General features: G+C 42.6%; 1 protein-coding gene across 1 annotated transcript in view; it reads left to right on the plus strand.

Annotated features, from left to right (window-relative positions):
* The window catches only part of SERINC2 (serine incorporator 2), a 35,367-nt gene extending 19,436 nt beyond the window's left edge, over positions 1–15,931 (plus strand). The window contains exons 7-10 of the mRNA XM_058195917.1: positions 1,663–1,753; positions 2,590–2,734; positions 6,353–6,565; positions 15,416–15,931. Coding sequence (XP_058051900.1) covers positions 1,663–1,753; positions 2,590–2,734; positions 6,353–6,565; positions 15,416–15,554 — 588 coding nt within the window. The 3' untranslated portion in view covers positions 15,555–15,931. The remainder of the gene's footprint in view (positions 1–1,662; positions 1,754–2,589; positions 2,735–6,352; positions 6,566–15,415) is intronic.
* The last annotated feature ends 7,486 nt before the right edge of the window (positions 15,932–23,417 follow it).

The raw sequence follows: 23,417 nt of genomic DNA on the forward strand, positions 1-23,417 counted from the left end.
GGAAGATCTGGAATTTTTAAAGCCTTTGGAGCCCAGGCAGAGCAAAAACGCCACCACTGTGGTGCAGGAGGCCGACTAGGCCACGCCCGCCATGGCCACGCCCACCCAGCAATGGGCAGAGAACCCCTTGCTAAAATTTTTGAAGCCCACCCCGGAAGTAATTGTGCTCAGGGTGTATTGCGAACCCATTTATTTATATCTTTCCCCATCACCTTCATCTTAGGTAGAGTGAGGGTAGACAATGTAATGTGTATTATTTATTGTCATTGTTTTATCATTAAAATAATACGGCAGATTTAGGACCTGGGAGCTCCTTCGTAGCTACCGAGGGCCTTCTAAAAACCAGTTTTGTCAGCTTAAGGAAAAGCCTGAGAATGGAATGCCATCCTTGCAACAGAGAGGAGGCTGTTCCATAGGAAAGGGCATCACAACATTGAGCTTCTTTCCATGTAGGTGGGGATCCTTCTGATTGTTATTCGCCAGCAACTAGAGCAGGGGTGTGAAACTCAAGGCCTGTGGTGCTTAGATTTGGCCTGTGGTGCTGCCCTGGAAATAGCAAAGGACCGGCCTGAGGTGCCTCTGCCAGTGAAAACGGAGCTTGGGAGGGCCGTGGGTGGCCCTTCTGAGCTCCATTTTCACTGGCAAAGGGTTGTGGGAGGCCATCGCAGCTGAAAACGGAGCTTGGGAGCCCGTTTTCTCTGGCAGAGCGCTCAGGCACCTCTGACACGAGTGATGTCAAGCTGGCCACGCCCACCCTGGCCACGCCCCCTGACCCTCCCAAAGTCAGACACAACCCTGATGCAGCTCTCAATGAAGTGTTAGCACCACTTTATAATGCCTTGGTAAGGCCACACTTGGAATATTGCATCCAGTTTTGGTTGCCACGATGTAAAAAGATGTTGAGACTCTAGAAAGAGTGCAGAGAAGAGCAACAAAGATGATTAGGGGACTGGAGGATAAAACATATGAAGAACGGTTGCAGGAACTGGGTATGTCTAGTTTAACAAAAAGAAGGACTAGGGGAGACATGATAGCTGTGTTCCAATATCTCAGGGGCTGCCACAAAGAAGAGGGAGTTGGGCTGTACTCCAAAGCACCTGAGGGTAAAACAAGAAGCAATGGGTGGAAACTGATCAAAGAAAGAAGCAACTTAGAACTAAGGAGAAATTTCCTGACAGTTAGAACAATTAATAAGTGGAACGACTTGCCTTCAGAAGTTGTGAATGCTCCAACACTGGAAATTTTTAAGAAAATGTTGGATAACCATCTGACTGAGATGGTGTAGGGTTTCCTGCCTGGGCAGGGGGTTGGACTAGAAGGCCTCCAAGGTCCCTTCCAACTCTGATGTTATGTTATGTTATGTTAATGAAACTGAGTTTGACACCCCTGAACTAGAGCAATAATATCTAGAGCAGGGGTGTCAAACTCGCGTCGTCACGTCGTCGTCACGTGACCTATCAGGACTTTGCTAAACCGGGAGGGGGCAGGGCCAGCAAGTGACGCATCTGGTCCACGAGCCGTGAGTTTGACATCCCTGATTTAGAGCAATTAGTGAATATGATCATGGTAGCATAGTGCAAAGGAACCCCCATTATTGTACCTGGTTTGCCCTGAATCTGTTTTTTTTTGCTCCTAGTAACAACCGTTTTTGCTTCTCTACAGGATGCTCAGCCTCATTCTGGCCTTCTCCAAGCCTCCATCATTACCCTCTACACCATGTATGTCACCTGGTCAGCTTTGGCCAACGTACCAGGTAAGCCGTGTTATTCTTGTTCTTTTTCGAAGGCTTTGTGCCTTTAAAAAAAAAAAAAAGGAACCTGCTTCTTAAAAAGAAATGTCCAACATTGTACACGATCAAGCCAAGAGAAATTCTGTGGGTGTGGCTTGGTGGGTGTGGCATAGCTTGGCGGGCGTGGCTTGGTGGGCCTGGCAGGGGAAGGATACTGTAAAATCCACATTTCCTCCCGATCAGCTGGGACTCGGGAGGCAGAGAATAGATGGGGGGTGGGACCAGTCGGAATTTTTACTACCGGTTCTCCGAACTACTCAAAATTTCCACTAACGGTTCTCCAGAACCTGCTGAAACCCACCTCTGCTGTGGTGGCCTGAGTGCTCTGCCAGTGAAAACTGAGCTCGGGAGGGCTGCCCGAAGCCCTCCGCAAACTCTGTTTTCACTGACAGAGGCACCACGAACCAGTCCTTCACTGTTTCCAGGGTGGCCCCGTGGGCCAGATCTAAGCACTCCAAGGGCTGGATCCAGCCCCCGGGCCTTGAGTTTGACACCCCTGCTCTAAGAGACATCCCTGGATTCTTGGACTTTTACACATCATCCATTACTTTTTTTGTCAGTTTTCTCTACCAACTCAGGCGTAGTGCCCTCTTCTGGAGAAACAAAACTTCCTCACAAAGGGTCATGATTCATGCTGGACAGAGAGAAACTTCTTCCTGGTGCTGTGGGCGGGTGAACATTTCTACCTCGCTCTCTAAGAGGACCTGACCGATCAGCAAACCTGGGAGAGTTTGAGGAGCAGGCAATGGTCTTACTTGAAATGAAATGTGCGTATCATTTCTCTTTTCTTTTCCCCCTAGAGAAACACTGCAATCCAACACTCCTGATAAGAACGGCAGGGAACAGCACAACAGCTCTGCCTGAGAATGGCCAAGCAACTCAATGGTGGGATGCCCCAAGCATTGTAGGCCTAATCATATTTGTCTTCTGCACCCTCTTCATAAGGTGAGATTCCTGACCTGCACGAATTTAAGCCTTGGTTTGCTTAAGCATTGTTGTTATAATGCGACAACATGGATTAGGTTTACAGAAAGGTGCTAATCCATCAACTGGTTTGCAAATCAGTACGTCTGCATCCTAAGCCAAAACCAAACAAATCACGTTGTGGCTCAGTGCGATATTGTTCGGGGGTCCCAACAATGCTTTGTTGAGACGTTTTCTGTACGCTGAGTATCTCCGTTTCAGCTGCAGGACTCCCTCTGCTGGTTATGAGATTCAAATTGCTCTTCATTTATAAATAAAATGCTCTTAATTGATTAGACTTAGAATAACTGTATTGTCACTTTAAATGTACACTAATCGGCGTACATTAAAATGAAATTTCATTGCGTACAGCTCTCGAAGGGCCAGCACCTCTAATATACACTATATAAACATGACAAAAATATAAATAAATAAAAATATTATGCATATACCCACATGCCCACATATATTATATGACACAGAGAAACAACACAGTCTAGTTCGGATGTATAAATTTACATGCCTAGAAATTGAATATATGCCATTAGTTTGGTGTTGATTTGGAGCCACCAATGGAGATGTTGACGTTCTCCAGGATGAACTGGCCCCAGTCTTGCACCTTCGGTTTTTCAATGTTGTTGCATCTGTATCACATGAAGTGCTTATTGATAAGGGAGCAAAATCAGACTACTGTATATACCATGTTTTCCAAAAACAAGATCCTGTCTTATATTTTTTTGAACCCTGAAATAAGCGCTTGGCCTTATTTATGGGGAGGTCTTATTATTTTGGGACATGTGGAGCAATACTGGGCTCCTCTTGCCATCTTACCTGATTTCCAGCTCTGTCTCCCTAACCCTAACCAGAGAAAATGGCGGGGACCTGCTGCGCATGTGCTTAAATATTTTCAGGGAGGACTTATTTTTGGGGTAGGGCTTATTTTCAGTGAGGGCTTATTTTCGGGAGAGGGCTTATTTTTGGGGGATGTCTGATTTTTGGAGAAACACGGTAGGATTTGTGCTCTTTCCCCATATGGTTCCTGTACTCAGGGTAGATGGTCATCCTCCCTTCTCTTGGGTGTGCCAGATATGCAGATACTACACTGACAGTCACATTGTCATATCAGGGATGTGCCAGATTCCATGACCCATCTGCTTGCCATGTGTTATTAGATACATTTAATGAGACGTAATGAAATGGGAAGTTGGCATGCTGCACATTCAAAATACAAAATAAGAGTTGGAAGGGACCTTGGAGGTCTTCTAATCTAACCCCATGCTCAAGCAGGAGACCTTATATCATTCTGGACAAATAGCTGTCCAATCTCTTCTTGAAAACCTCCAGTGTTGGAGCACCCACAACTTCTGGACGTAACCCATCCAATGGATTAATTGTTCTCACTGCCAGGAAATTTCTCCTTAGTTCTAGGTTGTTTCTCTCCTTGGTAACTTTCCATCCATTGCTTCTTGTCTTGTGCTTTGGAAGATAAGGCCAACCCTTTCCATTGCCTTTACTGACAAGAATGCCTGTGGACCTTGCATGGTCCCTGTAGGCATTCTTTGGAAATAGCAAAGGTGGGCTAAACATGTCAACCTGTCAAGGAGAAACAAAGGCAAATTAAATTTGAGGTGATTATGATATGGAATTATCAGGAGCAGGACTTGAGGATTAAAGTGATGATTAGTCTTATTTGTGGGGATAAATAATATTCACAGACCCTGAAACAGAACATCCTACAGAAGCTTGGAGTGCTCTGATTCTCCTTCATGCTACACGGAATCTCCTCCAGACCTAGCCATTCCAGGAATGGTTGTCTAAGTAAATCCTGCACACTATTAGAGGTGATTTAGTGTCCTGTTTTGGGGTTGATTATCCCTAGTACCGTAATGGTGAACCTATAGCACACATGCCACAGGTGGCACACAAGAGTCTTCTCTGCGGGCATGCCAGCCATCGCCCTAGTCCAGCTCCACCATGCATACGTGCAGGTCTCCTGCCGGCCAGCTTGTCTTCGGGTCTCTGCTGCACATGCATGGGGAGCAGGGCGTATGTGTGTGGGGTGATTGCATTGCATTTGGGGGGTTCACACGTGTGTGTGTGCCCCTCCCTATTTTGAACCTGGAAGGCCTCCTGCACCAACCTGGAAGCCAAAAATGGGCGAGGGGGGGGGTCAGGGTGCATGCACGGGGAGTGTGTGCATGCGCGGGGCATGTGCAGGGGTGCTCCATTGCATTTTGGGGTGCGAACACGCACACACATTCACGCGCATTCATGTGTGTTTTGGGCACTCAGCACCAAAAAGGTTTGCCATCACTGCCCTAATACATAACAAAAAGCTTCTGATTTGGAGGATTAACTTCCAGAAACTAGCCAATCACTTTTAGAGGGGCATGATCTAGACCAGGGGTCTCCAACCTTGGCAATTTTAAGACTTGTGGACTTCAACTCCCAGAATACCTCAGCCAGCTTTGCTCGCTGAGGAGCTCTGGGAGTTGAAGTCCACAAGTCTTAAAGTTGCCAAGGTTGGAGACCCCTGGTCTAGAAAGGAAATGGAACATCCCCAAGATCTCCAGAATGTTCTGTTCTCAATTCTGAGAGACTTTTCACATCCTTATTCATGTATGTTTGCTTTATGGTAAATAGAGGTTTGGTCACTGGTTGGATCGACTTTGGCAGCAATTTTAAAAGAACCGCCACGATCTATTTTCAAAATGTCATATATCTCTACCAGCCCCAAAGGATTTGCTTCCAAAACAGGAAGTTGGAGGTGATTTTTTTTAATTCTTCATTTACCCTATGATACCCTCTTGATAAAACTGGAATAGAATAGGAATAGAAATAGAAATGAATAGGAATAGGAATAAATAGGAATAGGAATAGGAATAGAATAGAATAGAATAGAATTTTTTATTGGCCAATTGTGATTGGACACACAAGGAATTTGTCTTTGGTGCATATGCTCTCAGTGTACGTAAAAAGAAAAGATATGTTCATCAAGAATTCTAAGGTACAACACTTAAAAAGACAAGATATATTCGTCAAGAATCATAAGGTACAACACTTAATGATAGTCATAGGGTACAAATAAGCAATCAGGAAACAATATCAATATAAATCATAAGGATACAAGCAACATAGTTACAGTCATGCAGTCATAAGTAGAAGGAGATGGGAACAATGAGAAGGTTAATAGTAATAATAACACAGACCTAGTGAATAGTTTGACAGTGTTGAGGGAATTATTTGTTTAGTATTTTGGGAAAAAACTGTTCTTGTGTTTAGTTGTTCTGGTGTGCAGTGCCCTATAGCGTCGTTTTGAGGGTAGGAGTTGAAACAGTTTATGTCCAGGATGCGAGGGGTCTGTAGATATTTTCACAGCCCTCTTTTTGACTCGTGCAGTATACAGGTCCTCAATGGAAGGCAGGTTAAACTAGATTTAAAAGATGCTTTAAAATTTTTTAAATAAGCTTTAAAAAAATGGATCCAAAGAGTTTCTCCATTGGTAAGTGAATAATGGATTGTGAGTATGGAGGATGGGCAGGAGGGAGAGTGATACTGATTGCAGATAAACCTACTAAGCCTCATTTGTTTTGATTCTAGCATCCGTTCCTCGGACCATACTCAAGTGAACAAGATGATGCTCACAGAAGAAAGCCCAGCTATGCTAGGGGGTGGAAACACTAACCTTGAAGATGGGGTACACTGGGCTTATGACAATGAAGAGGATGGAGTGACTTACAACTACACCTTTTTCCATATCTGCCTCTTCCTGGCCTCCCTCTACATCATGATGACACTTACCAATTGGTATAGGTGTGTACAACCGGCACTGCCCTTCTTCCCCTGCTCCAGTTCCATCTGTTTCAAGTCATGTTCATGTTTCATTCACTTGAGTTGTGTTTAAGGAATGGGGTGGCTACCTGAAGGCTGTTTGGAAAACGTCAACTGGCCCAGAACTTTATGCTCCTGAGATTTTAACCTTTCGAGCATTTATTAGCTAGTTTCAACCTTTGTGGACTTCTAATGTGGATTTGGATGAGGCCCCAATGGTGGGTATCCATGTTTTACTTTCCTGTATGAACGTGTCTGTTTTTAAGGTAAAGACAGGCTGATGTCCTTGAGATGGTGTTCCTTCCTTTTTCAAGTGCAAACTCTTTCAAGGCTGATATTTGGACATTTCCTATAAACAGTAGAATAACGTAGAACAGGGGTCCCCAATCTTCGCAACTTTAAGCCTGGTGGACTTCAACTCCCAGAATTGCCCAACCAACAAAGCTGGCTGGGGTATTCTGGGAGTTGAAGTCCTCCAGGCTTAAAGTTGCTGACGTAGAAGATGCAGAGTAGGTGGCATGGTGTATATCAGTGGTGGGTTGCTACCGGTTCGCACTGGATTAGGCGAACTGGTAGCAGCAGCGGTGGCGGCGGGCTCTGCCCACCTTCCCGGACGCTTCTGCACATGCGCAGAAGTGTCATGCACACGCGTGCGAACTGGTAGCAACGGGATTTGGAACCCGCCCCTGGTGTATATCCTCAGTCCTTGCCTTCCTGCATCTAGAACCTTCTAGAGGCAATTGTTTCTGGAGTCGGCCCTGACTGAAATGGTTCCTATTTACAATAAACAAATCAATAAACAGAACCCAAATTGAATGGGATTTCTTAAGCTTAGGAAGAAGGGTGTATAGAAAAGAACGGTACCAAGAAGATAGGAATAGAATAGAATAGAATAGAATAGAATAGAATAGAATAGAATAGAATAGAATAGAATAGATTTTTTTATTGGCCAAGTGTGATTGGACACATAAGGAATTTGTCTTGGTGCATATGCTCTCAGTGTACATAAAAAGACAAGATACATTCATCAAGAATTCTAAGGTACAACACTTAATGATAGTCATAGAGTACAAATAAGCAATCAGGAAACAATATCAATATAAATCATAAGGATACAAGCAACAAAGTTACAGTCATACAGTCATAAGTGGGAGAAGATGGGTGATGGGAACGATAAGAAGATTAATAGTAGTGCCAATTTAGTCAATAGTTTGACAGTGTTGAGGGAATTTTTTGTTTAGCAAAGTGATGGCCTTCGGGAAGAAACTGTTCTTGTGTCTAGTTGTTCTGGTGTGCAGTGCTCTATAGCGTCGTTTTGAGGGTAGGAGTTGAAACAGTTTATGTCCAGGATGTGAGGGGTCTGTAAATATTTTCACAGCCCTCTTTTTGACTCGCGAAAATCTGTTTGATTAAACCATAATCTGCCTTGATTGGGCTTCATGTGAGGTACAAACAACCCTCATAACATAATTGAGCGTGCTGGCTGAAGCAACCTGCTATGGCTTACTCAATCACAGGGTTTGGGGTTTTTTTCTTAAGAAAAAAAAATTCTCAGCTTCTCAGGATGCTCTATGCTTCTTCAGGTTTCTAGTGTTCCTGCTTCACCCTCTTCCCGTTGCCTAGGAAACCAGCATGATTTGTCAGCTTGGCGCAAGTCAAGCTTTGGGAAGAAGAAAAAAAAAAATGCTTTCGCCTCAGATGAACTCGACGTTGGCTGGGGGAGCAGAAGCAGGTGCTGCTTACAAGCTGGCAAGCCGTGCCTAGAATGGAGCATTTGGGGTGAGGGACCGGGGGTGGGTGGAGGTGGGTGGGAGGGGAAGAGAATGCAGAGGAGGTGAGACCGTGGTTGCAAACGGCATTGCCTCATCCCGAAGACCACTATAGATTCGTTTGCACAGAATGTTATCGCCGAGTCCTTCGGTTATTTTTAGCGCATGACTTTCTGTCACGTCCCCCAGACCTGCAGACGGTGCCAAGTCGCGCTGCAGTGGGCTGGCACTGGCCATACATTGCCTCAGCAGGATTGACACGTGGAGTGTGTGTGTGTTTGTGTGTGTGTGTGTGTGTGTGTGTAGAATGGAAGATGGTCCGGTCCGTGACACTGCTCTGACCAAAAATCCAGGCTGCCCTGCCAAATTCTTGGCTGCCGCTGCCCCTTTCCGAATGAAAACAAACCAGAGAAGGGTTTGCATGCTAAATTGGGGTTGGGTTCTTGATCTTGTTTTTCCCTTGGATAGGAGGATGTACAAGGTCAGGCTGAGTGCGTAACTGCAAGAGCCAGGCTGAAAAAAAACAAGGAAAAGGCCAGGAAAGGACCTATAATGCAGCAAATAAATTCTCTTCTTCTTCTCCCCCAGGCAGGCAGGCAGGCAGGCAGGCAGGCTGGCTTTGCTACCGCATTGATGGCACTGGGAGAATCCAGCCCTGCCCCACACATTAGTGATGTGTGTATGTGTGTCAACAAGGCCCTACAGTAGTATTGCTCGATCTTGGCAGCTTTTAAGATGTGGGGATGTCAACTCCAGAATTTCCCAGCCAGCATGAATTGTGAAATCCACACAATTTAAACCTGTCATGGTTGTGGAATAGTGCCCAACAGGTTGCCTGGAGGTCTTTCTGCTCCCCTCCCTCACCAGTGGATTGGAGTTTCTTTGGGAAGAAGGCAGGAAAAAGTCATCTGGGAGGCAGTTACTCATTTACAAAGGCTTTGGCAGGTTTCCCACCTTGCCCTAAATTGCGGGCATGTTTAACTGAAGTTTATTGAATCAGTTACACTCGACCGGGTTTACGTGCCAGACCCTGGTTTGCAAGCCACGGTGGCTGAGTTTGCAGCAGAAGCTCGATCAGAACCAAACAAACCACAGTATGGTTTAGCCCGGTGCTTCCCAAGTCTAAATAAATTACCCAAACTGGGATAAAAATGGTTTTTCTTTAGGTAACAACACACGAACCCGTTACCCATCACAACATGGATGTTTAAAGTTTACTAAAATAGACTTGAAATGTTCCCAAGACAAAAATTTGAATAATTTCATCCATTATTCATGGTAACTTGTTCAAATGACATAAAGATCATTCAGTGATAACTGTTTTTTATAATAGAGGTAGTCCTCAAGTTATGACCATTTGTTCAGTGACCATTCAAAGTTACGATGATGCTAAAGGAAGGGGCTTATAATCAGTTCTCGAGATTTATTAAAACTTTCTGATAAGTGGTTTTGGGTAATGAAGGAAAAAGTTTGGATAACACTAGTTTAATAATAAGAGAAGCACAGTGTTAGAAGGGACCTTGTAGGTCATCTAGTCCAACCCCTGCTCAAGCAGGAGACCCCATACTATTTCTGATAAGTGGATGTGTAGCTTCTTGAAAGCGTCCAGTGATGAAGCACCACAACTTTTGAAGGCAAGATGTTCCACTGATTGATTGTTCTCACTGTCAGAAAATTTCTCCTTATTTCTAGGTTGAATCTCTCCTTCAACCGTTTCCATCCATTGTTCCGTGTCTGGCCTTCGGGTGCTTTGGAAAATAGGTTATCCCCCTCCTTTTCTGTGACAGCCCCTCAAATACTGCTATCATGTCGGCCCTGATCCTTCTCTTCACTAGACAAACCATGCCAAAATCCTGCAACTGTTCTTCATATGTTTTAGCTTCCAGGTTTCACATGGTGTGCTCTATCTAGTCTAGTCTTACTGATAGGGGTTTGCAAAAATGTCCCAAGGTTTTGACAGTAGACCTTTGCCCTTAAAACTATCAGGAGATTTTGTCCACATAAACGGGTGTTCTACAGTCTGAGCAACAGTTCTGCTCTTGCACTCATTTCTCCTCTTTGTTGGACTTTCACAAGGCCTTTGAGGACACAGGCTGTGTTCCATCGGTTGGAGTTGCCTGGATGTTTGATTTGGAACCGTGAGTTTGGAGGCGTGTCGCAATTCCAGGCCTCATAGTTTCCCTTGAATGGTCTTTTCTTTCTCTTCTAACGGAGCTGGAAGCCAGCCTCGTTTGGAGTGACCTGCTCAGGGATTTTGGAATTATTTTTAGGATTAATAAATGCTGAATGTGTCGAGCATATCTGCATCTATCCTGACGGAGTGAAATGGGATGTACAGATAGTCCTGTGGGAAGAAAGTCTGATTTACTGACAATCCACACTTAGGAACCCTGAAGCTTCACAATGTTTTCATGAATTGTTAAAAAGAGCTTCACGCAGCTTCAGCAGCTCATAAAAACATTAGGTGGCTTCTGCATTTCATCAGCTTCAGGAAGGAATCCTCATTCACCCATTTTACTAATAGGCAACCCATTCATAAGCCTAGCCTAGCCTAGCCTAGCCTAGCCTAGCCTAGCCTAGCCTAGCCTAGCCTAGCCTAGCCTAGAATAGAATAGAATAGAATAGAATAGAATAGAATAGAATTTTTTATTGGCCAAATGTGATTGGACACACAAGGAATTTGTCTTGGTGCATATGCTCTCAGTGTACATAAAAGAAAAGATATGTTCATCAAGAATCATAAGGTACAAGAATCATAAGGTACAACACCTATTGATAGTCACAGGGTACAAATAAGCAATCAGGAAACAATATCAATATAAACTGTAAGCATACAAGCAACAAAGTTACAGTCATACAGTCATAAGTGGGAGGAGATGGGTGATAGGAACGATGAGAAGATTAATAGTAATACAGACTTAGTAACTAGTTTGACAGTGTTGAGGGAATTATTTGTTTAGCAGAGTAATGGGAAAAAACTGTTCTTGTGTCTAGTTGTTCTGGTGTGCAGTGCTCTGTAGTGTCTTTTTGAGAGTAGGAGTTAAAACAGTTTATGTCCAGGATGTGAGAGGTCTGTAAATATTTTCATAGCCCTCTTTTTGACTCATGCAGTATACAGGTCCTCAATGGAAGGCAGGTTGGTAGCCATTGTTTTTTCTGCAGATCCTCTGAAGTCTGTGTCTGTCTTGTTGGGTTGCAGAACCAAACCAGACAGTTATGGAGGTGCAGATGGCACACTCAACAATTCCTCTGCAGAACTGTATCAGCAGCATGAGTTCCGTTCAACTTCATGGTAAAAACAGCTAGGAGTAGAACTTGTTTTTAACCTTGGGAATGCCTGTGTTAAAATAGGGGTGTGGGGGTGAGCAGTGGGATGGAGGGAATTGTAAAATATCTCGTGGATTTGAATAGGGTTTTTTCCCCCTGTAAATTTATTTATTTTTATTTATTTATTTATTTAATTTTGTCATAACAATATATGTAGGTATCGTACAAAAAGATTATATAATATATAAACACATATATGAGTAAATATAAGGAGGTATAAGCATATATATATATATATATATATATATATATATATATATATAGGAAGAAGAAAAGAAAAACAATAGGACAGGAACGGTAGGCACGTTATGGTCCTCTTAGGAATGGGGTGAGGTCAATAGTAGAAAGTTTTTGGCTAAAGCTTTTAGGATTATGGGAAGAGACCCCAGAGTCAGGTAAAGTATTCCAAGCACTGATGATTCTGTTACAGAAGTCATATTTTCTGCAATCTAGATTAAAGCGATTGCCATTAAGTTTAAATCTATTGGTTGCTCTAGTATTATTGCAATTGAAGCTGAAGTAGTCTTTAACAGGAAGGACATTACAATAGATGATTCTGTGAGTTAAACTTAGGTCTTGTCGATTTCTCTTAGATAACATTCAAGCTGACCTAAAATGATCTCTAAAAAACAACCCAACCCAAAACGGAATTAGAGTTGGCCTTAGTTGGGTTTGAGATGCAACTCCACCCGGTTATATCTCAGGTCTGTTTTTGATGGCAGTTATGCAGTTGCTACTGTGAAGGCCTAGTTCAGTGGTAGTCAACCTGGTCCCTACCGTCCACTAGTGGGCGTTCCAGCTTTCAGGGTGGGCGATAGGAATTTTGTCCGATACTGAAGCACTTCCCTTTTTTTTTAATTTAATTGACTTTTTTAAAAAAATTCATAGCATTATTTAAAAACATTTTCATTAGATTTTCATAAAATTCCCCGTGACAATTTAAATTGCTGAAAATATACTATTTGTATCGCCCACGCATAAGTTTAGTTCATGTTGCGTACGTGAAACTAAATGGCGCTATAGTGCGACCGCAAACAAAAGAGTCTCGTCCCAGAATAGCTTGTGCATCTCCCCCCACACCACTCAGCTGTAACAGAGAAGCAGAGCTGGTAGCCGGTGCACCCCCCGCCCCCACAAACCCAATCCACAATGCGTGAGAAGCATGTGTAGATGATGATACACGGCGCATTACTGTGGAACCGGTGGGCGGTTAGAAAATTTTACTACTAACGGATACAAAAGTGGGCGGTAGGTATAAAAAGGTTGACTACCCCTGGCCTACTTTAATAAATCAGCAAATCGAAAAGAGCATCCTGCTGAATATACTTGGTAGTATAGCATTTGACGGAGATGAAATGGGATTAGAACTAGTGTGGTATTAGTCCAATGCAGTGTTTTATCAACCTTTAAGATATGTGGACTTCCAAACAGCTAAAGTTGTTAAGACCCAAAGGTGCTTTTTCAAGGGGCAACTGGACTTTCTTGGGTTTTTTTTTTTTTTCAAAGATTTCTCAACTAAGAAGCTTCTACGGAGAATCTCCATAGACATAAATCAGAGGTGAGATTCAGCTGGTTCTGTCGGCGAACCGGTAGTGGCGATTGCGGGAGGCTCGTAATGCCCTCCTATTTAGCCACATTTTCGAGCCCTTGTACATGCGAGGAAGGTTGTGCCCATGCGTGGAAGAGGCTGATATTTGCGAACCGGTAGGGAAGGTAAGTGAATCCCACCTCTGCATAAAGTCACTAAGGTTGAGGAACACTGGTCTACCGTGACTGTAAAATAGAATTTCAGTTGATTAATTTTTGGTACAATTTTTTTTATATTTTTTTATAAACATAATAATAATAATAAAATTTATTGCGAACAGGTTGTCAGGTACATCCTTAAACATATTTCAAATTTCAGCCCCCCCATTGTATTCTATACAATATATTTTCTTCTCCTTCTTAAAATTGTTATTTGCACATATCTAATAAAAAATTCTATTCCATCCCATTCTGAAATCAATGTTTAAATGAAGTCTCGTCCCCCTTTTTTTAATTCCCCAAAACATCATTAATAATACTTGTTGAATTTCACAAATCTAAACATATTTCTATATTGCTTTTAATCAGAGGTCAGACCATCTAAAATCCCTTTCTTAAAGCTGCCTTGCAATCACATAGACATTTCCATCTTTCTTAGGAGTAGTCCTGAAATCACAAAGACTATTCCTTCTTGTTATCTTCATCTGCCTCTAAATAACTCTAAAAAGTTTCCATATAATCAGTTCTCAATAAAAAATAACAAAATAATAAAATATAAAAAACCTAAAATTAAAAGGGGTAATTACTTCTTTCTCCCAATAATTTCCCTCATTATATTCATTCAGTTGATTAATTTGTTGTACTGTATTTGGAATGGTGAAATTTCCGAAGTTTCTAAACTGGTGTTTCTCAAACTTGCCCACTCGATGCTGGCAGGAGAAATTCTGGAACTAGAAGTCCTCATGTCTTCAAGTTACCAAATGAGAAACACTATTCTAAATGGTACTCCGTATAATCGTGTTAGTGAAGGCATTAGAGAATGACGTAGAAGAAGGTCTGAGCTGAACGTGAAGGTTACAGCTGATGCATGTGTTGTCTCCATTACAAGTTTCCATTTCATTTGGTAGGCCTGAGAATCTGATTAGCAATAGTGCGTCAACTCTGTGTTGCAGTTGCTCTCCAGCTGTGTACAGATGCTGAAACAAATAGGTGTACAGGCTGGAACAAATCCGTGTACAGATACTGGAACAAATAAGTTTCTGTTTTCGTTGCACCGTAGAAGAACACAACAGATAATCTGACGTGAAGAATGTGGTTTTCTCTAGCACACTTGGTTGCAGGCAGCTGAAGATGGCTTCATTCGTGCTTGGTGCATGAAACTACACCTTTGAATATGCTTTGTCTGTGCATAGAGTCCTTTTCCTTAGGAACTTTGAAAATTCTTTGGTTGGCGTACCAGTGCACGGCTGTTCAGCTTCAGGGTGAGCTTGAACGTTTAGGAATGATGGTTTCTTAGAATGGATAGATGTGTCATTTTTCGGAGACAGGAGTGGCATGGTTTTAGGAGTGGCATCAGCTTTCCTAGAGTCAGACTTTCTCCCACTTCATAGGATGACTGTGATTAAACACCAGGAGAATCATGTAGGTCACCCTGAGGAATATCTATAATTGAAAAATTTATTTTATTTATTTTTATTTATTTAATTTTGTCATAACAATATACACAAGCATAACACAAAAGATTATATAATATATAAAGATATATATGAGGAGAAACAAGGAAGTATAAGCATATATATATATATATATATATAGGAAAAGAAACAATAGGACAGGAACGGTAGGCACGTTTGTGCTCTTATGCCCCCCCCTTAGAGTCCTCTTAGGAATGGGGTGAGGTCAACAGTGGATAGATTTTGAATAAAGCTTTTGGGGTTATGAGAAGAGACCACAGAGTCAGGTAATGCATTCCAAGCACAGATAATTCTGTTACAGAAATTGTGTTTTCTGCAATCCAAACTGGAGCAGTTGACATTAAGTTTAAATCTGTTGGTAGCTGTTGTGTTATTGTAGTTGAAACTGAAGTAGTCATTGGTAGGAAGGACATTACAACGGATGATTCTATGAGCTAAACCCAGATGGTTGGATATGACGAGCAGGAATTTTTTAAACTGAATGTTTGATATTCCTCTATATTTCTTTCCTCCAGGCCTAATGAAAGCCGCCAAGAGCTGACTAGCCCCTGGACTGCTGTCTGGGTGAAGATTTCATCCAGCTGGGTTGGGCTTCTCCTATATCTCTGGACTCTGATTGCCCCACTCGCACTTCCAGACCGTGACTTCAGCTGAAAACTTTCAAAGAGTGCCAACTTCCCAAGGGAAAAAAGTTACACAGTGCCATGAGAAAAAAGCAGGCGGGATCAATACTTATGGTTTGAATGTTAGGTATGGGCTCTCAAGCTTATGAAGGCAGAAGTGACCGATCCTCCCCTTTCCTCTGTTTAACATTCAGACAAATCTACCACGTTTTGTGCCTTTGCTTCTTAAAAAAATTCTTTAAAAACCAGTTAAGCTGGCTTAAACCATTTATAGTGTGCAAGACTAGACACACATTTCTGGTGGAGGATGTGTGCACAACTTCTCCCCCCCCCCTTACGCTAATGGCCTTCCAAGTATATTGTAAAATGCCTGAGTAACTTACATGGTGCTGCTCAACTTTTTTTTTTTTAATGATATTTGGCATAGGAATAACTATGTGTTCCTTTTTAAATTGTGGTTTAAAGGAATTTTTCACCACTTTGCCTTGTTACATGAAGCCTTTTAAATAAACTCTCAGTTATTTTTTATATGGAACTTGGTGGTAATGAAATAAAAACCATTGTATTAGGTGGATGAATGTTAAGTATAGAAACAGACTGTCATCATAGTGCCTGGGTAAGCTTGGTTTAGGGCAGCCTTCTGGAAGTCTTAATTTTAAAGTAGTGTTCTGTACCAACCCAGTCAATTATAGTTTACTTAGTAAACCATGGCTATTATATCATGGTGTAGCACATTCTAGGAAACGTGTCTCATTCTGGCATTTAGAGACGCGTAAGAAATGATTGTGGGAAGACATTCCATAAATGGTAGGATTGATTGAATGCAGTAGAAAAATAACATCAATAACCTAGAATAGTTTAGGCTACGTCTCTCTTTGTGAGACCCCGGTTGTGATTGATCACAATGACAAACAAGTGTCATTTCCCAGCTAACAAATTTTATGCAAAACTTTCCAACTAACAAATTTTATTCAGAAGCATAAGCTTTCGTGAACCGAGCTCGTATCTTTGAATAAAGGGTCTACATTACAAAAGATGCTACTGGATCCTTCTGAATTTTTGCTACCATCGATTAACACTGTTCTTCTTCTACAAAGTTTGCAGTTGTGATTAAAAAGTAGCGTGGAGCTCTGCTGACGCATGTCTAGCAAAACCTTGCTTTCTTTTTTTGTAGCATCCAACAGAGGGCAACACTTTTGGGATCTTGTTTATACAGTAGAAGAAGTAGAACATTGTATTTACCCTTTTTGCTAAGATTGCTGCTGTTTTGAAATTTGTCCTGCGTTTTGTTCCCTTTTCTCATTTTACGGACAAGCAGTGGGTTTCCTCTTCTTAGGAAGAAGAATATTTTGGTAAGATACTTTGGGATGGTACATGGAGTTACATGGAGTTAAGCCATGGGTAGGCTGCTGGGGGTTTTCAGGGGTTCGGGAGAACCTCTAGCTAAGATTCTGTCCAGTTTGGAGAACCCCCAAATCCCACTCCTGGCTGGCCCCACCCACCCCTCCCCTCCCAGGAGTCTCCACACGACCCATTTTGTATGCAGGTAAGTGCAGGTTGCAGAGGCTTGAGGAGGGTGAAAAACGAGTCTACCAGAAGTTTGGGAAATCCAGAAATAGGCCTGTTTCCAGCCTCCAGAGGGCCTCCGGAGCCTGGGGAGGCCATTTTCACCCTTCTGGAGGCTTGAGGAAAGCCTCTGGAGCAGTGGTTCTCAACCTTTATAGTGCTGCGACCCCTTTAATACAATTCCCCATGATGTGGCGACCCCTTTAATACAATTCCCCACGATGTGGCGACCCCCAACCATAAAATTATTTTTGTTTTGAATTTATCACGCCTGAAGCCATATTGGCTACCGATCTGAACTGCTTGCGATTGCCTTGAGGACGGAGGCATTAACGCGGAGACTCCTCCCCTATTAAGTTTATCGCGCCTGAAGCCAGATTAGGCTAGCGATTGGGAGTGATTGCAGCTGGTTTGAAAGGGAGACATCAGAGCAAAGATTTCTCTCTTTTTTAATTCATCGCGCCTGAAGCCGAATTCGGCTAGTGATTTGAAGAGCCTGCAGCTGGCTTGTGGAGTCAACCATTGGAGCGCGATTCTTCGACTCGCAAGTATACTTCCCATATTTCCGATGGTCTTAGGCGACCCCTGGCAAATCGTCATTCGACCCCCAATGGGGTCCCGACCCACAGGTTGAGAACCGCTGCTCTAGAACCCGGGGAGGGAAAAAATACCCCACCCCACTGCTGTGGTGCAGGAGACCAACTAGGCCATGCCCATCATAGCCATACCCACCCAGCAACCAGGCAGAGAACCCCTTGCTAAAATTTTTGAAGCCCACCCCTCTGTGTAAGGTCCAAAGGAGAAAAAAAAACCCCATCTTTTTTCTTCTCAAGAAAACTTGAGGGTAGCAACATAGAAACAGGCAGTGAGAATATTTGCTAATTCACTGATAATTGCAATTGCAGCATGATAATTCATTGGAGCTTAATCCCACCATGGCTAGATTCATAGATTGTGCTAAAAAGAAAGCAAGTCACGACTCGGCAGTGCATTGCCTTGAGTCAGCCAGTGAAAGATCTCTCATGCCAGCAGCCATCATGTGGGGGGGGGGTCATAAAAGTCAAAATGATAACTCCCAATCATGAGATCAAAGGACCCATCTCTTTGCGTGTGTATGTGTGTGTATAAAAGAGGGCTTTGATAGAATGGGTGACTACCATTTTGAAAGGTTGACCTCCCTTGCAGATGTACCTGCCTTTTCATCCTTTTTAATGCTGATGATGGAAGACATATCCATCTGGTTCAGTTCCAAGCTGGGAGAAAGGCACTGGAGACAAAATGGTGGCTGGACGCTGATTGGAAAGATGGTTTAATGATGAAGCAGAACCATGTGGGTTCTTGACCACGTGGAGTTGAGAGTGGGGGGTTATTTATACCTTCTCTTGGGCTGTGTACTTGAGCTTCCTGTTCCTGTGCAAGAACATGTATTCTATTGGCTGTTGTCAGACTCCCATGGGGCCATGTACAAATCCCAGGTGTTTGTCTGAGCTACAGTTTTTTTTTTATTTATTTACATTTATATCCCGCCCTTTTCCGAAGACTCAGGGCGGCTTACAGTGTATAAGGCAATAGTCTCATTCTATTTGTATATTTACAAAGTCAACTTATTGCGCCCCCAACAATCTGGGTCCTCATTTTGCCTATCTTATAAAGGATGGAAGGCTGAGTCAACCTTGGGCCGGGCTTGAACCTGCAGTAATTGCAGGCTACTGTGTTCTAATAACAGGCTCCTAACAGCCTGAGCTACCCACGGCCCAGTTTGGTTGAAGTTTGAGGGTGATGTAATGAAAGGGGCTTGTGTTCTGAAAGGATGTTGTGTAATTCCTATTGTGGCTGAATGCCTTTGGCCTGAAGGATAATCCCATCATCCTGGAGCTGAAGGTCTTTTGTTTTGTAAATAGGCTGGCCCAATCTTTCCTAATGGTCACAAAATATCTGCTGGCGCTATTAAGAAAGTGAGGGTTGCTTTAAAAAAAAACCACATTTCTCCATTTCTCCTTTTGGGAAATATAATATACTGCCTTTTTTTTTAAAAAAAATCCTCAAAATATTTCATTCTTCTAGGAGAGGGGTGGGTGCTGACTTTCTACACTGGTTAAAGAGATATATGCCAGTGGATAACCAAGCTCGGCATACATGGAGCATGAATTCCATAAGTAATCAGTGTTTCAGTAGATTCCTTTGTTAGCTTGCTTATCCTGAATCTACTACAGGTCTTTTCTTTGAGGACCCCAAATACTGCAGATCACAGCTAGTCCTTGATTTACAACTATTCATACAACAGCACTGAAATTTTTTTGTAGCCTTCCCGTGGTCACATGATCAAAATCCAGAGGCTCGGCAACTGCCATGTATGTATTTATTTATTTATTTATTTATTTGCATTTATATCCCGCCCTTGCCCGGAGACTCAGGGCGGCTTACAGTGTATAAGGCAATAGTCTCATTCTATTTGTATATTTACAAAGTCAACTTATTGCGCCCCCAACAATCTGGGTCCTCATTTTGCCTATCTTATAAAGGATGGAAGGCTGAGTCAACCTTGGGCCGGGCTTGAACCTGCAGTAATTGCAGGCTACTGTGTTCTAATAACAGGCTCCTAACAGCCTGAGCTACCCACGGCCCAGTTTGGTTGAAGTTTGAGGGTGATGTAATGAAAGGGGCTTGTGTTCTGAAAGGATGTTGTGTAATTCCTATTGTGGCTGAATGCCTTTGGCCTGAAGGATAATCCCATCATCCTGGAGCTGAAGGTCTTTTGTTTTGTAAATAGGCTGGCCCAATCTTTCCTAATGGTCACAAAATATCTGCTGGCGCTATTAAGAAAGTGAGGGTTGCTTTAAAAAAAAACCACATTTCTCCATTTCTCCTTTTGGGAAATATAATATACTGCCTTTTTTTTTAAAAAAAATCCTCAAAATATTTCATTCTTCTAGGAGAGGGGTGGGTGCTGACTTTCTACACTGGTTAAAGAGATATATGCCAGTGGATAACCAAGCTCGGCATACATGGAGCATGAATTCCATAAATAATCAGTGTTTCAGTAGATTCCTTTGTTAGCTTGCTTATCCTGAATCTACTACAGGTCTTTTCTTTGAGGACCCCAAATACTGCAGATCACAGCTAGTCCTTGATTTACAACTATTCATACAACAGCACTGAAATTTTTTTGTAGCCTTCCCGTGGTCACATGATCAAAATCCAGAGGCTCGGCAACTGCCATGTATGTATTTATTTATTTATTTATTTATTTGCATTTATATCCCGCCCTTCCCCGGAGACTCAGGGCGGCTTACATTGTGTAAGGCAATAGTCTTCATTCTATTTGTATATTTATATACAAAGTCAACTTATTGCCCCCCCAACAATCTGGGTCCTCATTTTACCTACCTTATAAAGGATGGAAGGCTGAGTCAACCTTGGGCCTGGTGGGACTAGAACCTGCAGTAATTGCAGGCAGCTGCTGTTAATAACAGACTGCATTAGCAGCCTGAGCCACAGAGGCCCCTTATGAGGGTTGCATTGTCCCAGAGCGATGTGATGACCTTTTGTGGACCTTCTGACAAGCAAAGACCATGGGGAGGCCAGGTTCACTTAGCAGCCATGCTACCAACTTAACAACTGCAGTGATTCACTGAACAACTGTGGCAATGAAGTTCGTGAGATGGTTCAAAGCTCACTTAACAACAGCGGTGGGATTCAAATGATTTTTTTTTTTTTATTCAAAAAGTTTTACAAAATTTTTTCCCCCTTTCCCCCCCTCCTCTCCCCTCCCTTCACAACCCCCCTCCCCCCCCCCGACTTCCCGGAACGGGCACAAGGTATAGTTAAAAATAAAACAAACATATGCTAAAAAATTTTCATCCCAACTTAATTATACCCCTACAATCATCAATTCCTAACTTCCCCCAAAAACAATCAAGAATAATACATCATAATCATTCAAAAACAGTCTGATAACTCTTAGTCTGATATCTACGTTGAATATAGTCAATCCATTTTTTCCATTCCTTTAAGTATCTTTCTTGCGTATTGTCTTTCAAAAAGGCTGATATCTTCGCCATCTCAGCCAAATTGGCAACCTTCAATATCCATTCTTCTATTGTAGGTACTTTTTTTTTCTTCCAGTATTGTCCTATTAGTAATCTTGCTGCTGTTATTAGGTTGGATTCAAATGATTTAACAACCGGTTCTCTTCCCTAGTGACCGGCCGGGTGGGCGTGGCTGGGTGGGCGTGGCCAGGGTGGGCGTGACAGCGCTCAGCCTCCTGCAGCACTCTACCAGCCAAAAACAGGGCATGGGGGTTAATTAAAAAATGTGGGCTTTGCTTTGTGACATCCAGATCCAGCGAGCGAGGGGTGTGAACCAGGGGTGGTTTTTACTTACCTTTACTACCGGTTTGCATCGTGCCCGCACACATGTGCAGATCACTTTTGCTGACGTTTGGGTCAGTGGGCGGAGTCTCCCACCGGTTTTACTACCGGTTCTATAGAACCGGTCTGAACTGGGGGCAACCCACCACTGGTGTGAACTGCACAGAAAACACACTTTTGTTTGGTTACAGAGAAATATCCCCAAAGTCAAATGTACACTAAATGTAGACTGACTTTTAGCTACACACCTCCCCAGCAAACAGCAAATTTTGAAGCTCCAACTAAAGAGGATTCATTTTAGGATGGGTAACCACAATTTGCATGTTGGAGGTTCCTAAAGGAATGCTGGAAAACTCTGTATTTTGAAGCACATTTGAGGGAGGGGTGCAGAATAGCCCAACTGTCTTGCTTAGCAACAGAAATGTACTAAGTTGTGGTTATTATGTGGTTATCTGTAATTGCGGGAGTTGGTGCGTTACTATAAATCTCCTTTTAGCTGGAGCAGAAGACAGTTCACCATATCTGAAAAGGAAGAAGTTTGCAGAAGCACTGTCTGCTAACGTCTAGTGCTTTGATTATTATTCTGAACGTATTTCAGAGTTACGACCTGAGATCTACCTTTAAATTGCCCCTCTGAGAGACTGGGAGCTAAATAAATCAAACAGTTTAAGAATAAGGTAGAGAAATACGTGCTTTTTAAAAAAAAATTGGAAGCAAACATGGGGAAATTTGGGAAATAAAATAAATACGTGGTGCTCTTAAAAATGATATAGAAGGCTGAGTTAACCTCTGCTTCTCTAGCCTTTGCTGAGTTAAGGCTGTTTGACTCCTTCACAGCTATTTTGAAACAAGACTGTCAGGATTTAATTGCATTCCTATTGACTTTGCTGCAATTGCTGTGTTCACCCATCAGTCTAAGCCACAATGCGTTTGGCAATGGCTTAGAATAATGTGGGAATTAGGGCTGTTGGTCTGTGCTGCAAGAATCCCAGATGCCCACCAGAGGGCAATTTAAGAGCTGCAGAAAACCTCTGGATTTGCGCAGCCCACTTCTTGTAACCCTACGGTGAACCCATCTATTATTGCTATTATAAATGGTAGTTTATGGCTTGGCACACTGAAATAGCTAAGAGTGGTTTATGCAACAAACCGTGGCCCATCGGGCCTTAGTGTGATGTGTGGTTACAGTGTTAACTGTTCACACCTTATAGGATGGCTTATTTTTTTTTCTTGTTCATTGTTTTGTTTTGTATTTAGCTTTTAAAAATGTGTAGCTGTTCTGCAGACTCAAGCCCATCAGTATGATCCTAGTCCAGGGGTCTGCAAACTTGGCTTTTTTAAGACTTGTGGACTCTTTTAAGACTTGTGGACTCAGCAAAGCTGGCTGAGGAATTCTGGGAGTTGAAGTCCACAAGTCTTAAAAGACCCAAATTTGCAGACCCCTGGACTAGTCCATTAAACTGCTTATTTAAAAAAAAAAACCACTCAATAATAAAATCACATTTCCAGTCAAGGAACAAATAGGGCAGCTCAGATAATTAAAATCAAATTAACATTAACTCATTTATTGATTAAAATGCTTAGGAGGAAACCAATGTCATTGTCTAGCTATGTAAAGATACTGAAGAAGACACCATGGGAAAGACATTCTAGAGTTGGGAGGGGGGAAGGGGTGGCTTTAAAGAGGCTAGTTGGTTGGTCACTTGCTATCCTTTAGACTTGGATCCTCTGCTTGCTTGAGATGACTTAATTGCTTGAGATGGTTAATTGAGAACAATTAACCAGAGGAATGGCTTGCCTTCAGAAGATGGAGTAGGTGCTCCATCACCGGAGGCTTTTAAGAAGAGGCTGGACAGCCATTTGTCTGGAATAATATAGGGTACCCTGCTTGAGAAGACCTCCAAGGTCCCTTCCAACTCATCACCCACGTCATGGTTGTCCCAAAGATGCTTTTTTCA

This window comes from Ahaetulla prasina, chromosome 10 (genome assembly GCF_028640845.1).
Source record: "Ahaetulla prasina isolate Xishuangbanna chromosome 10, ASM2864084v1, whole genome shotgun sequence".
Lineage (NCBI taxonomy): Eukaryota > Metazoa > Chordata > Lepidosauria > Squamata > Colubridae > Ahaetulla > Ahaetulla prasina.